Source organism: Mobula hypostoma, chromosome 2 (assembly GCF_963921235.1).
Source record: "Mobula hypostoma chromosome 2, sMobHyp1.1, whole genome shotgun sequence".
NCBI lineage: Eukaryota > Metazoa > Chordata > Chondrichthyes > Myliobatiformes > Myliobatidae > Mobula > Mobula hypostoma.
In genome coordinates, this window is record NC_086098.1 from 146,972,465 (window position 1) to 146,988,284 (window position 15,820).

At 41.0% G+C, this 15,820-nt stretch overlaps 1 protein-coding gene across 2 annotated transcripts in view; it reads right to left on the reverse strand.

The window, feature by feature from the left end:
* Positions 1 to 677: 677 nt before the first annotated feature.
* si:ch211-278j3.3 (E3 ubiquitin-protein ligase RNF19A) overlaps positions 678 to 15,820 on the reverse strand; it is an 86,416-nt gene continuing 71,273 nt past the window's right edge. For both annotated transcript variants that reach the window (XM_063040855.1, XM_063040856.1), the window contains exons 6-10: positions 14,747 to 14,861; positions 14,014 to 14,148; positions 6,312 to 6,501; positions 3,059 to 3,269; positions 678 to 2,331 (exon numbers count right to left, since the gene is read on the reverse strand). In XM_063040855.1, coding sequence (XP_062896925.1) covers positions 3,086 to 3,269; positions 6,312 to 6,501; positions 14,014 to 14,148; positions 14,747 to 14,861 — 624 coding nt within the window. In that variant the 3' untranslated portion in view covers positions 678 to 2,331; positions 3,059 to 3,085. The remainder of the gene's footprint in view (positions 2,332 to 3,058; positions 3,270 to 6,311; positions 6,502 to 14,013; positions 14,149 to 14,746; positions 14,862 to 15,820) is intronic.

The following is a 15,820-nucleotide window of genomic DNA, read 5'->3' on the forward strand; positions in this document are numbered from 1 at the left end:
AATGGAAATTAAACACCCAGTTATTCAAGTTTCTGAAAGGTGACATCATTCAATAGTGAGAAAGTTTGCTCAAATTCATCTTTTTGAATATTCAGCAATTGTCCTCATAGACACACACTTAATGTGAACACATTATTAAGGATAACACTCAGTAGTTTTGAAGCCCCCACCAGAATGAAGACATTCTTATATTTCTTTGCGATAATACAGGAGGCAAGGACAGACATCCAAAATTTCTCATTCACTTTACATTTAAAGCATTTTCATTTCATACCCATTTATTACACAGCTATTGTGTTTTATGGCAGACACCCACTCCATAATATTCTTTCCTGACTGTATGCATCACTGTGGGTGGGGCCTAGTGAAGTTTTTATATATAAAACAGAGTTGAGGAGGAATTTCTTTAGCCAAGAGTGTGGTGAATTTGTGAAATTCATTGCCAAAGACTACTGTGGAGGCCATCATTCAGTATATTTAAAGCGGAGGTTGATAGGTTCTTGATTAGTCAGGGTGTCAAAGGAGAAGGCACGATAAGACGAATAATAAATCATCCATGGTGGAATGACAGAGCAGACTCGAAAGGCCTACTTCTGCTCCTATGTCTTAAGGTCTTATATATTGTAACTCCCTTGTAACCTTAATGTCTTGAGGACCAGCTAATAGTTACACCAGACTGAATGGCAAATATGTTTAATATCTCAGCTGCCATAATGACATGTGCACATTGGTTATGCTCATACAACAGCAAAAAGCAGAAGTTACAATGAATATTGACAATATATGCTTTTAAACTGGATTATGTTCTAAATTAAATGAAAGCAATCATGCAGTTTTAAAGGAGCATCCCTTGACAACAGACTTTACAAAACACATTGAGAATACTGCAAAATATTTACTTAGTGGTTTATGAACAATGAAGGAAGTATTTATTATTTAAAAAAAAAGACTTGTAACACAAGGCATCCTTTTATTTTCAAGGATCAACTGTTTCAATCGGCTTGGTCAGCCTGCTTTTGCGACCTGTAAGTGACACACAATTTCTGTAGTGTAATCTTCAAGACGAAGGCAATAGCACTTTGGGTGCAAGGATATGGCACAATAGAGACCTGGCCTGGTAATGTCTTATTATTTTATTTAGAGATACAGCGTGCAACAGACCCTTCCAGCCTACTGAACTGCACCCCCCAACAACCCACCTATTCAACACTAGCCTAATCACAGCACAATTTACAATGACCAATTCACCTACTAACTGGTATGGATTTTGAATTGTGGAAGGAAACCCATGCACACACGGGAAGGAATGTACAAACTTGCTTATAGAGGACGCTGGAATAGAACTCCGAAGCGCCCTGAGATGTAATAGCGTCACCCTGGCCACGACGCTACCACGGTGCCCCAGTTCTTCAGTGCTATTCACAGAAATCAACGGTTGAAACTTTGGGGAAGAGCCGTCATTGTTATGATGGCAGCAATAAGAATCAGTTTATAAAGGAATGCTCCTTTAAGATATGGAACCAGTTTTTGCAGATGGATCCAGTCAATCTTTGGTGCACAATTCAACACAGCAGCAGATAACGGCCCTCCATTCTGACAGGACATGCTCAAAGTGTGTTGCTACCAAGGCTTGCAATTTAGAATGGAGATTGTAATATGTTCATTTTACCAAGATTATCAAGGGTCCATCTGACTATTTAGCTCCAAACCTTGTTTTTAATGACCAAAAATAACACTTTCTCCTGGCCGATACAAAGCTAAAGCTGACTCGTTTAATTCAACAATAATACCTGGTAACTTATTCACTGCTATTGCGCACATTTGAGATATTAAACATGCTGTTCCAAATTCTTGCAGGCTAATGTCGTCTGCTGAGTACTTCGAAGCTTTTAATATAATCGGTGTATATTCCTGCAATGCTTTCAAAGTCTTGTGGAAGTCAATTCTGTTCAGTTACTCCAATAACTCCACATACCGAAAACACATATTTCTGGCACTCGGTGGTCTCTGATTAAGGGAACCATAATCAGAGACTGTAGAAAACTCTACACTAACTAGATTTATACTTCCTTGGTACTTCCATTAAAACAACAGCGATCCTTCGCAGCAAAAGGCCTTTAGAATTGGCAATATTACACTGTGCAAACAGCTTCAGAATCGGCCAGTGGTGAAACTGCAGGTTTGCACCTCAGCATTCATCTCAGAAGACAAACGTCACAGCACGATGTCGTAATTAAGACGTCAGATTGCTGTTGTCACAGTTTGAATAATCAAGCACAGAGATATCAGTGGATTTTCACCAACCAGAGGGAGAAGGTGGCACATTCAATCCTGAATGAAATAAGAAAACAACTGTTACTGTTGTCATGGAAATAAAGCGGTTAACTTGTGAGCAATCACCCCCTCCAGTGGTCACCATTAGACAAGTTCACACTTCTGAGATAAACTGCCATTTTAAAACTGACTTTTTACAATAATAAATTCTGCCTTTACCCAGGCTGGTAATGTTTATTAAAATAATCAATTTTGTTATTTCCTTCTTTCTGAAGAAAAGTACGTTTGTTATTGAGATGAGCAAGGTTTCACCTAAAACTGGAACATCATGAAGGATCCCACCCACCCTGCATACAGACTGTTTGTCCCACTCCCATCTGGGAGAAGGCTAACATAGCATCCTCACCAGGACCACCAGACTCAAAAACAGTTACTGTGAGGCTGGTCAACACCTCCACACCACCACTGCTTAATCATTTCCTGTCAGAGTCACCTAATGTACAGACACTCATGGGCTTAGGTTCATTTTATGGACGTACAATCAATGTATATAAGCTACCTTATGTATTTATATTTATTATGTTTTTTTAAAATTATTGTGTTTTTTATCTACATCAGATCCAGAGCAACAATTATTTTGTTCTCCTTTACATTTGTGGATTGTAAATGGCATTAAACAATCTTGAATCTTGAATCTGTTATTGGTACATTACAACTTAAAAACTCAACTATCAAAAAATGCTTTTATTTTAAGCTTTCATTACTGAGAGAAAAATTACCGTACCTGAAAAGCGCTAGTGTTTAAAGCCTTTCATACACAAGTTTGAATGGAAATCCTTTCGGTGTTTGGGCTAGTGCTGCATAACAGTTCTCGAGAACAGTGTGGTGATTCCATGGACAAGCTGTGAACAGACAAATAGCTACTGCTACTGCGGTCTTTTGCCCCACCAGGCTCTGTTTCAATATCCACATGGACCTCTATGTTCTTTCCTTCCCTAGAGCAGAAGCAGTATTTAGAACAGATCACTGAAATCATAATGCATTATTGGATGATTATGAAAGATTAGCTTTATTTGTCACATGTACACAGAAACATAACAGTGAAATGCATCACTCGCATTAATGACCAACACAGTCTGAAGATGTGCACTGGGCAGTCTGCAAGTGTCGCCTTGCCTTTGACATCAACATAGAATGTCACAACTCACTCACCCCTAACCTGTACACCTTTGGACTGTGGAAGGAAACCCACACGGTCACAGGTAGAATACAGAAGCTCCTTATAGACAGCAGCAGGGACTGAAGCCCAATTCCTGGTGTTGTAAAGCGATGCACTGAACATTACACTACCGTGGTGCCCATTAACTTAAGTCCACAAATTCAAAGGGAAGATTGGTGAGCTGTCTTTGCGAACTGCATTAGGCCTTGAGGTGTGGACACACCTATAATGTTGTTAGGGAGAGAATTTGAGGATTCTGACCCAGTGACCGTGAAGAAACAAACATGTGTTTCCAAGTTAGGAAGGTGTGCGGCTTGGAGGACAACTTACAGTTGGTGGCGTTCCTATCTTTTTTGCTGCCTGCCCTTTTAACCGGCTTGGAAGGTGCTGTCTATGGAGTCTTGGTGAGCTGCTAACCATAAACTCAATCTGCAGATGCTGGAGGAACTCATCAGGTCAGGCAGCATCTATGGAGGGGAATAAACAGTCGATGTTTTGAGCCAAGACTCTTCATCAGTCCCAATGAAGGGTCCTGATCCAACATGTTGACTGTATATTTCTCTCCACAGATGCTGCCTGACCTGCTGAGTTCCTCTAGCATTTTGGGTATTGCTCTTGCTGGGCTGCTACCGTGCATCCTGTACGGTTCACACTGCTGTTACTGTGCACTGGTGGAGTGGGTGTTCTGTATGGTATTGTTGAGGCTGCATCCACCCAGGCAAGTGGAGAGTGTTCCATCACACTCCTGACCTGAGCCTTGCAGATGGTGGACAGGCTTTGGGGAGTTAGGAGATGAGCGACTCATTGCAGGTCATAGTGTCTGACTGGTCCTTGTAATCAGATTGTTTATATGGCCAGTGCAGTTCAGTTTCTGCTCTGTGGTAACCACAGGATGTTGATAATGTGGGAGATTCAGCGATGGTGATGCCATTGAAGGTCAGGGTGCGATAACTGGACTTCTTCTTGTTGAGTATCAACGTTGCCTGGCACTTGTGTGGCGTAAATATTACTTACCACCTATCAGCCCAGGCCTGAAAACTGGCTGGTCCTGTTGCATTTGGATGTGGGCTGCCTCATTACCAGAGTTGTGAATGATGTTGAATGCTGGGCAGGCATCTGTGAACGTCGCAGCTCCTGACCAGGCTTATAGGTATCCAGGTCATGACTGTCCGAGTCTTGCTGCATTTGGACGTGGGCTGCTTCATTATCTGGGTTGTGAATGGTGTTGAACATTGTGCAGTTATCAGTGAACATCTGACCTTATGACTGAAGGAAGATCATTGATGAAGTAGCTGAATGTGGTCTGAGAGGTGTCCAGTGGCTAAGATGATTAACCTTTATGTTAGGTACATTTCCAAACAGTGGAGGGTTTTCTTCTCTATTCCCATTGACAAACTCAGCCCCAGCTCCTGGATGCTATCCTCATAATACAGTGCAGTGCAATTGGCAAAACATTGGCAGAGAAGAGATGAGCTTTCTTTTTGGCCAGTTCTATTTCCAAAATACAATGCAGGGTTCAATTACCGCTGCTGTCTGTAAGGAGTTTGTCCGTTCTCTCCACAACTGTGTGGGCTTCTCCAGGTGCTCTGGTTTCCTCCCACATTCCAAGGATGCACGGGTAAGGGTTAGTAAGTTGTGGGCATGTTACGTTGGCGCAGGAAGCATGGCAACAGTTGCAGGCTGCCCCCTGCACATCTTTGCTGATTTGATTTGATACAAACACCACAATTCACTTTATGTTCTGAAGAACATGCGATAAATAAAGCCAACCTTTAATCTCGTTTTACATACAAGTGCAGTCTTGGAACTAAGAGTAATACACTAAAAGCATTCCCACTTCTGATCAATATTCTGACAGAAGCATTTACTTAATGTTATCAGTGGAGGGGGGGGGGAGTGAAGAAGTAAAAGTGCAGAAGCGAATGGGTAAATAATCAACTGAGTTCATTATGACTGGTGAGGCAGGTGGCCCATCCATGGCTTCTAACCATCTTAGTCCTTAGATTTAGCAGAGTTCTGCTTCAATGCCAACCAAACAATCTCATAGCTGACAAGCCGATTTATTAATAAAAGTAACACAGTTAATGTTACACGTAATTCCATGCTCAGCAGAGCTTAATAACTGACTTGTGTAAGTTATCCCCAAATATCCCTTATCAGTGGCACAGATAGAGTGAATGCAAGTGGGCTTTTTCCACTAGGGTTCAGTGAGACTGGAACTAGAGGTGATGGGTTAAAGGTGAAAAGTGACATGTTTAAGGGAAACCTCTTCAATCAGAGGGTGGTGAGAATGTGGAACGAGCTGCCAGAGGAAATGGTGGACGTGGGTTTGATTGCAATAGTTCAGAGAAGTTTGGATAAGTGCATGGACGGGAAGGGTATGGCTATGGCCAGAATCAGGTTTAATATCTCTGGGATACAAGTATTTGTGAAAAATGTTGTTTTGTGCAGCAGTGCATAATACACAATAATAAAAAACTATAAATAACAATAAGAAATATATAAAAATTAAATAATTACAAAAAGAGAGCAAAATAATGAGGTATTGTAATAGCTTCGTGTCTATTCAGAAATCTGATGGCAGAGGGGAAAGAAGCTGTTCCTGAAATGTTGAGTGTGTGTCTTCAGGCTCCTGTACCTCCTCTCTGATGGTAGCAATGAGAAAAGGGCATGTCCTGGGTGATGGGAGTATTTAATGGTGCTCTGGGTGGATGGGACTAGGCAGAATAAGAGTTCGGTATTAACTAGATGGGTGAAGGCCCTGTGCTGTAGTGCTCTGCGGCTATACAGGAGGCTGTTTCATGTAACTTTACTATACCTGTTTGAAGAATCCTGCTCAGCGCTGAGCATGCTTCCTGCTAATGCTACCGTGCTTGCTGACTGGTCATTCTCCAGTTTTACACCTGCCCTGTCCAGATTGCTTCCACTTGCACTCAGGCCACTGGTTACCTCTTGCACGCTGCTACCACTGATACTGTGGTTATGCAACCTTGGCCGCGGCTCATTAACTGCCAAAAACATGAAGAATCAATACTTAATACCATAGGAACATGGAAGGTGTACCGTTGTTTTAAAGAAGCTGCAGCCTTTGAAATAAAGAACTTTGGAATAATTTCATCTTTTAACTGTACAATTAACAACTTCGATTTGTTTTACCATTCCAACTAATGCCAACATTGAATATATACAGGATCAGTTAAAAGAAGTTATAGAAACTCTGCTCTCCAAACAATAATAGACTTAGTGTTCGCTAGAACAAAGATGAGGAATTTCTTTAGCCAAAGGGTGATTAATCTGTGAAATATATTGCCACAGACGACTGTGGAGGCTAAGTCATTGAGTATATTTAAAGCGGAGTTTGATGGGTTCTTGCCTAGTCAAAGATTACGGCGAGAAAGCAAGAGAATGAGGTTGAGAGGGATAATAAATCAGCCATGATGAAATGGTGGAGCAGACACAATGGCTGAACGGCCTATTTCTGCTCCCCTGTCTTATGGACTCTTCTCAATGTTTGTACAGAGGGGCTAAGTACAAATAACCACTATTCATACAGGCAAGTTAAAAGTCAAATTTGAATGGACAGAAATAAAATTATACAAGACAGAACTGACTTACACCATGGGTATATTCCAATCTCAACTTTGGAGAAGATGCTAGAAATAGAAATGTGTTCAAGTTATAAAATTGTGCTTCAGTATCAAAGAACCTCTACAGTCCACTTAAATCAAACAAGTTTGACCTAAAACTTTAGACCAAAATTCAAACTAAATCGAAGTATGTACTGTATATGTCACCATATCTACCTAGAGACCAGGGAGATCTGATGGCCTTTCTCACAAGATTGCAGAATGACTTCTGATCTCAGCAATGCTGATTTCTCAACAAGCTTTTCAGAAACGACAGGGTGGGGATGTAATGGAATTAAACATCCCTTGCGAATTCTAACATTCTACAGCAGTTTTCACGTAAAAGGTAACTGGGAAATGTGGAGGTGGGGAACAATATGAGATGAAAATAAGCTACCATAGGGCATTTCATACTGCAAGAATACTGCTAGTCTGATTCACTGGCTCTTGGTGAGACTGATGGTGGGAGAGCTGCATGGCCTCGGTTGTTGTGCGGACCAGGCCCTCGTACCTCGGGGTCACTTGTCGTGGCTGCCGGAGCTGCTCTCCAGTGTTGGCTCGGTGGAAGACAAGCTGGATTGCGTTCGTCTACAGCTGTACTTACGCGAGATGAGGAAGTGCTGCATGCTTCTTGCAGAAGCATGGCCCCAAAACAACATCCAAGCACTATTAATCTACACACCATGACACTCAGTGACTTGGGCTATATTATTATTTTATTTATATTATCATTCTTTTTTCCAACTCTATGTCTTTCTCCTATATGTGCCTTGTGCTGTGTATGACTGTTGTTACTGTGTTTTGCACCTTGGCCTCAGAGGAATGTTGTTTCGTGTAGCTCTATACGGTTGAATGACAATTAAACTTCAACTTCAACACAATGGTCATTGGCACTTGGGTACCTGACATAAAAATATCTAATGTTGAAATTTTTCCAAACAATGTGAATAAATCATTGTGCTAACCACAGCAAAGCCTCCTGCCAATGCTGAAACCTATATCCTTAATAGGAATAAGTGTTACAATGGCCACAGGATTGACAATTACCATGTTACTGGAAAAATCCTAGGTTAAATAAAAACAAAGGCTGATCTTTGGTAAAGCCAAAAAGAAAGAATATTGTCAACACCATGTTAAGAATAATTAATCTTGCAAAGTAATGATGGTGTGAATTGATCTGGAGGGATGTCCATAGGAGCACCATTGAGAGTGCCCTGCCTAGCTGCATCACCATCTGGTACGGGAATTACAAGGCATCTGACGGCAAGGATTGTGAGGAAACCATCGGGGTCTCCTTTCCAACTATCTGAGATTCATATTTCTCAACGAGGAGCAGAGAACGAACCTGTAAGTCTCACAGGAGCAAAGGATGTTGGAAATGGTGAGGGTGGAGCACTGCGGAAGGGGTGTGGGGCAGGTGGCAGAGAAGGAGTGCCGGGGCGGACACACCAGCCCTGAGAAACCAGGCAAGGTCATCTTACCCTAAACGATTGATCATTACAGAATGCCTCTCTGGTGCTTCCAGCTCCAAAAGATTATTTGTTAATTGACTTTTTGTATTATTATTTCATGTGTTATGTGTGTGAGTATATATACTGTGTTGTGCACCTTGGTCCAAAGAAAATCTGCAGATGCTAGAAATCCTAAGCAACACACATAAAATGCTGGAGGAACTCAGCAGATCAGGCAGTATCAATGCAAACGAGTAAACAGTCGATGTTTCCAGCCGAGGCCTCTCATCAGGACTGGAAAAAAGATGAGGTCAGAGTAAGAAAGTGGGGGGAGAGGAGGAAGAAGTATAAGTGGCAGGTGATGGGTGAAACCGAGAGGGGTGGGGGGAAGTAAAGAGTTGGGAAGTTGATTGGTGAAAGAGATAAAGGGCTGGAGGACAGGGAATCTGATAGGAGAGGGTAGAAGACCATGGAAGAAAGAGAAGGAAGAGGAGCACCAGAGGGAGGTGATGGGCAGGTAAGGAGAGAAGGAAACAAGAATGGGGAATTGTGAAGGGGAGTGGCATTTACCGGAAGTTCGAGAAATCGATGATCATGCCATCAGATTGGAGGCTACCTGGACGAATATAAGGTATTGCTCCTCTAACCTGAGTTTCGTTTGGCAGCAATGTTCCTTCTAATTTGTAATGACAAATGTGCGGAAAAATCTTGTGCCGTGCAATTGTCTGCCCAATGACAACACCATGTGCGTACTGAATTTTATATATGGAGGTATTCATTTTAACAGCCAGCAAAACACTGTCAATAAGAACTTAGATCTCCTCTGGGTTTGATTGTTTTCGCTCTCAGTCATCTGCACTCTCACAAACCATGCCTAGCAGGCCTTTAGCAGGTAATGAAGGATTTCTCACTGGACCTTTTGCATACCGCCCACATATGATTTGCTTGCTAAATGATGCTTTAAAAAGTCAAGTTTCCAAATGTCACTCCACTTCTTCCCACTTGCAAATTCTCCAGCAACTTTTGCATAGCGACAATACAGGCAGGTAACACCAGTTTTTGTATTGAATGTAAATATTTTTCGTAGCTGCATGTTGCTGACCCCACGAACTTTCGGTTTAGCAGTTTCTACTGTTTCATTAAACTATTCTGCTTTAAATAAACTGGCAGTTCTTTCGTGCTTCACCTCCTTTGCTTCTTTGGAATTTGACATAGTGAATCAATAATTTCTTCAGTAAAAAACAGAATAAATAAGCCAGTTCTAAAATCTGCAGACAAATCATCGCAAACTCTACGTTATCAACACCATCCACATCAGAAACTGGAAAAGAAAATGTGATCGTGTACGATCATGAAATATGTTTAACATGTTGAGGACAACCTTTTGTACGCAGTTTAAATTCCTTTGGGCACTAGTAGCAAAAGACGTGCATGCTCACACATTTGAGGGAACATTGTTTGGTGGTATATATGTGTATGGTTGAATGACAATAAACTGAACTTGAAGATCAAACAAGTTTTGATGTTTAGAATTTCCACCTGACATGACAGTGTTTAACAAGTTCATTTTCTTCAGTCTGATTACATTTGCCCACAGACAATAACAAATTGAAGCAAACCATCTGTGTTTGGTATATCAGTGTCTGCCCAGATAAGCTTTCCAGTTGCTTCAGTTAAAAGACAAAATAATCTCCTTCAGAAGCAATTGACAAAGGTCCTGGATGAAGAAGCTGGTATTGAGTCAAGCATAAATAATGCAAAGAAAAATTAATATGAAGCAAGAAGCAAAAGGCAAAACACAGAGACAGAAAAAGGGAAGTGCTTCTGAAGATAAAGAGTCTATTCTTGTATCATGCAATTTTTTCATATGAATCCAGTCCCAATACCACTACTTTATTGTTTCCTATCTGTCACCTTATGTACAGACACTCCGGTACCTAGTGTCACTTCATGGACATACAATCAGTCTATGTATACAAGTTATCTTATGTAGTTATCTTTATTGCATTTTTAAAAATTATTATTATTGTTGTGTTTTTTTATGCTGCATCGGATCCAGAGTAACAAATATTTTGTTCTCCTTTACACTTGGGTACTGGAAATGACATTAAACAATCCTGACTGGATTTTGACTAATAGGGCAGTGTTTTGCCTTTGAAAAAACTGTAACGTTGTAAAGACATTGACAGGCTATGAAAAGCAATGAACAGGGATGGTGCTCACAGCGCAAGTACTTTGAAAATTCTGTCAGGAGCCGAGGTTGGGGAAAGAAAAGCATTATTCTTCACATGGTTTAAAAAACATTTGAAAACCGCATTCCTCATCAGGGAGAGAAATCAGGGAAGTAGAAGGTTTGAAAGATTTGCCTGACTTTGCAATTTTACCCAGTTGGTGTTCAACATATCTCTTGTTGTCAGGAACAGGCAATGAGACAAGAAACTTTCCACCTAAAGTCTCACAGTGTTAAAGTTTAAAAAATAATTCAGAAGGACCATGACCAGAGGTACTGGAAGAACTCAGTGGATCAAACAACCTTTGAAGTAAAAAGAGTACGATGGGATTTTGGGCCTAGACCCAGCATCAGCATGAAGAGGGAAGACAAAAGATTGCCGGTGTACAGAGGTACACAGGTGGGTTGGGACAGAGGCAGGTAGGTGGTGGTAAAACCAGATTACTTTTTCCCAAGCACACACACACCTGTTTCCTCTTCCTTTGTTCACCCCTCCCACACACTCCCCACCTTCCCCTCTGCTCATCACCTCACACCTCCACCGGTTTCCTTCTATCACAGAGTCTTAGAACACCTCAGCACTGACACAGGCCCTCTGGCCCAACTAGTCCATGCCAATCTATTAATCTGCTTAGTCTCATCAACCTGCACCTGAATCACAGCCCTCCACACCCCATCCACATACCCATCCAAATTTCTCTTAAATTTTGAGATCAAATCTGCATCTACCAGCCCGTTCCACATTCATACCACCCTCAGAGTGAAGAAATTCCTCCTTGTGCCCCTTAAACATTTCAACTTTTACCCTTAATCCATGACTTCTAGTGCTAGTTTCACCCAACCTCAGTGGAAACAGCCTGCTTGTACTTACTCTATCTATCCCCTTCATAGAGGTATACAAAATTATCAAATCTCCCTCAAACTTCTACACTCTAGGGAATAAAGTCCTAACCTACTCAAATCCTCTAGTCCTGGCAACATCCTTGTAAATTTTCTCTGCACTCTTTCAACTTTATTGACATCTTTCCTGTAGGTAGGTGATCAAACCTGGACACAATACCCCAAATTAGGCCACATCAACAACTTCAACATAACATCCCAACTCCTGTACTCAATACTTCAGTACACTGACAATCCTCCCCCTTAGTCCTGATGTAGAGTCACCTTTTGCCTCTAGATACTGCTTGACCTGCTGAATTTTTCTAATGTCCCGTTTTTTGTGGCATATGACCTTATGAGCCTGATTCATTATTCATGTAAATTAGAGTACTTTCAAGCAGGCTTTTTCCACTGAGGCTGGGTCAGACTAGGACTTATGGTCATGGGTTAAGGGTAAAAAGTGAAATATTTAAGGGGAACATGACAGGGAACTTATTCACTCAGAGGGTGGTGAGAGTGTGGAACAAGCTGCCAATGGAATTGGTAGATGCGGGATTGATATCAACACTTAAGAGAAGTTTGAATAAGTACATGGATGGGAGGGGTATAGGGGCTATGGTCTGGGTGCGTCAATGGGACTAGGCAGATTAATAGTTTGGCATGGTCTAGATGGGCCAAAGTGCCTATTACTGTGCTGTACTGCTCTTTGACTCTCTGAATAAAGTCAGGATCACCGACTGCAACTCCTTCTTCTGCAAAGATAACCAAAATACAAATGAACTCAAACATGTCAGATGATAGTAGGCTCATCTGAGTTGAAGTGAATGACTTTGTTGCGCTCAGAAGGTGATTAATCTTCTTTGCATTGTGCATGCAGTGTGGACTAGAGTGACCCATCTGTGTGATCTATATCCAGGTTCAAAGTAAATTTGTTATTTAAAATATGTATATCTTTTGCTACTTAGGAAGCTGGGTGACATCAGATGGCAGGTGCGACATGGACATCAAAAGTAGAACAGGGATGGCAAAAGACACCTTTATGATAATTTAGAGTATACTGACCAACACTAAACTAGGTATGACAACCCGCCTCAGAGCACTGAAATGTTACGTTTATCCAGTTATGTTATATGGATCAGAATGTTGGACAATATCTAGTAACATGAGGAAATGAATTGAAGCAGCAGAGATGTGGATTTTGAGGAGGATGCAAAGAATATCATGGACAAAACGAATATCTAATGAGGATGTCATGAACAGATCAAGCACAAAGAGAGAAATAATGTATGAGATCATGAAAAGGCAACGTAACTTCATTGGACATGCGATTAGGAAAGAGGAGTTAGAATGCACGGTAATTATGGGAAAGATTGAAGGGAAGAAAACAAAAGGAAGGCAAAGACAAATGATGATGGAGACAGTAGCCAGAGAAAAGGAAATGAATACCAATGAATTGATCCACTTGACCTGAAACAGGAGTGTGTGGGCCATGGCAGTCAAAGCTCAAACTGGGCACAGCACCTGATGATGATGATGATATCACCATATACTACCCTGAGCTTCATTTTCTTACAGGCATTCACAGGAAAATAAAGAAATACAATTGAATTTATGAAAAACTGTATATAAACAAAAACTGATACGCAACCAAAGTTCAAAAGAAGACAAACTGCTTAAGGAGATAAATAGATAGATAACTAAAGTCTTGAAAGTGAGTTCATAGGTTGTGGAATCAGTTCACAGTTGAGGTGAGTGAAATTATCCACACTGGTTCAGGAACCTGATGGTAGGGCAATAACTGTTCCTGAACCTGCCAGTGTAGGATCTAAGGTTCCTGTACCTCCTGCCCCATTGGTAGTAGTGAGAAGAGAGCATGGCCAGAATGGTGGCTGTTCTTTATGATGGATGCTGTTTTCTTGTGGCATCCTTGATCGACTGCTGTTTTAGTCACAACATGGAGTAATTTGACAGAAGGACAATGCAGAAGTTACGAATGGCAATAGCTACAGGCAAGATAGATGGATTGCTCTTCCTCTTGAGAGCTTTGTACCATCTTTGACACTTGACAATCTTTATAAACAATTAGGAAGCTAATTATTTGGAACATATAGAATAAATTGAACCAGGCAGCTTTTAATTCTTGATTAAATATTCGTTATATTTACCAGAAGTGCTACAGAAATGCCAACAGAAGCTCCAAAGACCTCATCCCTAGCAGAGAAAGGCTCTTTGATTGACTACACCTGGGGACAACTTGAAAGACTGGCCCACGACAGCTGCTATTGGTGGCCTATGCCCCAGTAGGGATGATGAGCTTAAAAAGAAGATATTTACCAGAGGCAGCATCTTCATCTATTTCAATCTTTACACCTTTTCCATTTCCAGTTGTAACTCCGCACCAATCACTCCGACAGAGCGAAACTGGGACAACGCCATAAACATATGCCAGCATTATAGGTACACCAATACCTTAAAAAGCAAATAAAAGAATTCAAATATTCTTCAGAAAATTACATTAACCACTATTACCAAATCACAGTGATATTTACACAGAGGCAAGCATTTTTTTAAAATTCAGTGCAGAACAGGCCCTTCTGACCCAGTGAGCCACACCACCCAGCAAACCACTTATTTAACCCCAGCCTAATCAAAGGACAATTTACAATGGCCAATTAGCCAACTAACTGGTATGTTTTTGGACTGTGGGAGGAAACTGGAGCACCTGCAGGAAATCCATGCACACATGGGAAAATTGCCGAAAATTTCTTACAGAGGACGTCAGAATTGAACTCCAAACTCCAGCATTCCAAGCTGTAATGGCGTCACGCTATCCGCTGTCCGCTGTACCTTGGCACCCTTATTTAAGGGCATTTTTTTTTTAAACAAAATCTTGTAGCTTTTGCTTAGTCTTTAGCTAGATGCAAAGATGGTAAAATTTATTTCTTGTGCATCAAAAATCATATAAGGATCCCAAATATCCTTCCTCACTTAAAAGGGCAACACTTAGGGTGTGAAAGCTGCTAATAAATAATTCAACTTGATGTTATTGCTCAATGTTAAACCTTACCAACTGTCACTGCAGCTAACACAGGAGACACAATGATGGACAGAACAACTCCTCCAGCCACAGCAAGTCTTCGTCTATGATTTGAGATCTTATTACTTTCACAACGACTGTAAATCTGTAAAAAGGGTAAACATAATTGTTAGGTGTGTGTGGAGCAAGAATAACAACGGAACAGTAGGATTAAACATTGTTACTGAGTCACGTCAGCCACCGTACTTGTGTGGCAATTTACAGCGCGGGAGTGAGAAACTGGGCCCAAGGAGACGTCAAATGTCCGCACTCAGAAGCCCGCACAAAAAGGGAGCCTTCTGCACGCAGGAGGCCCAATTGATTCACTGTGCAATTAATCAGCCACATGCGCACTTACCATATTTTCATAATTAGCCCAATGCAGTTCAATAATTAGTTTACATTAGTAACTTAATTTTAAACACATCTTAAAAATCTATCATTTCATATTGGCTTTAAGCAAAGCACTACAGACTTACAATGTAGTGCTTGATAAATGCACCTACAGTACAACACACAGACTAGAATCATTCCAGCAAAAACTGCAATCATGTTTATTGAGCACATGTGGAACAGTGCTATTTCAGAACAAATTATTTCATGTTGGAATACAGAGAACCTCTCAATCTGCAATGATTACAGGAGAAAATGAGAGAAATACATCAATAGGAAACCAATTATTCACTTTCCTTCTAACTCAATCTGTCTCAGCTGCTGTGAATATTTTAATGTCTCCCTGCTGAAATCCTGCTTGGAGGAGAAAACGACAAAGCATCTGGTGGTTGAGGTGTGGTAGGAAAATGGAGAATTAAACAGCCAAAATAATTCACAGTGAGGGGAGGGAACGGACTGAAATAGACAAAATTTCTATATTGTGAGAACCTGTTTTCTATTTATAGTTGATTGGCAGAGGAGAGAGAAAAATATAGAACATATAGGAAGAATCAGGATTTCCCCACTCCTACATTTGTAAAATAAACATGTGAAAAACATGTACATTTTCTGCCCAGCCTAACAACATAGAACAGTTCAGTACAGTCCAAGCCCTTCGGCCCACTATGTTAT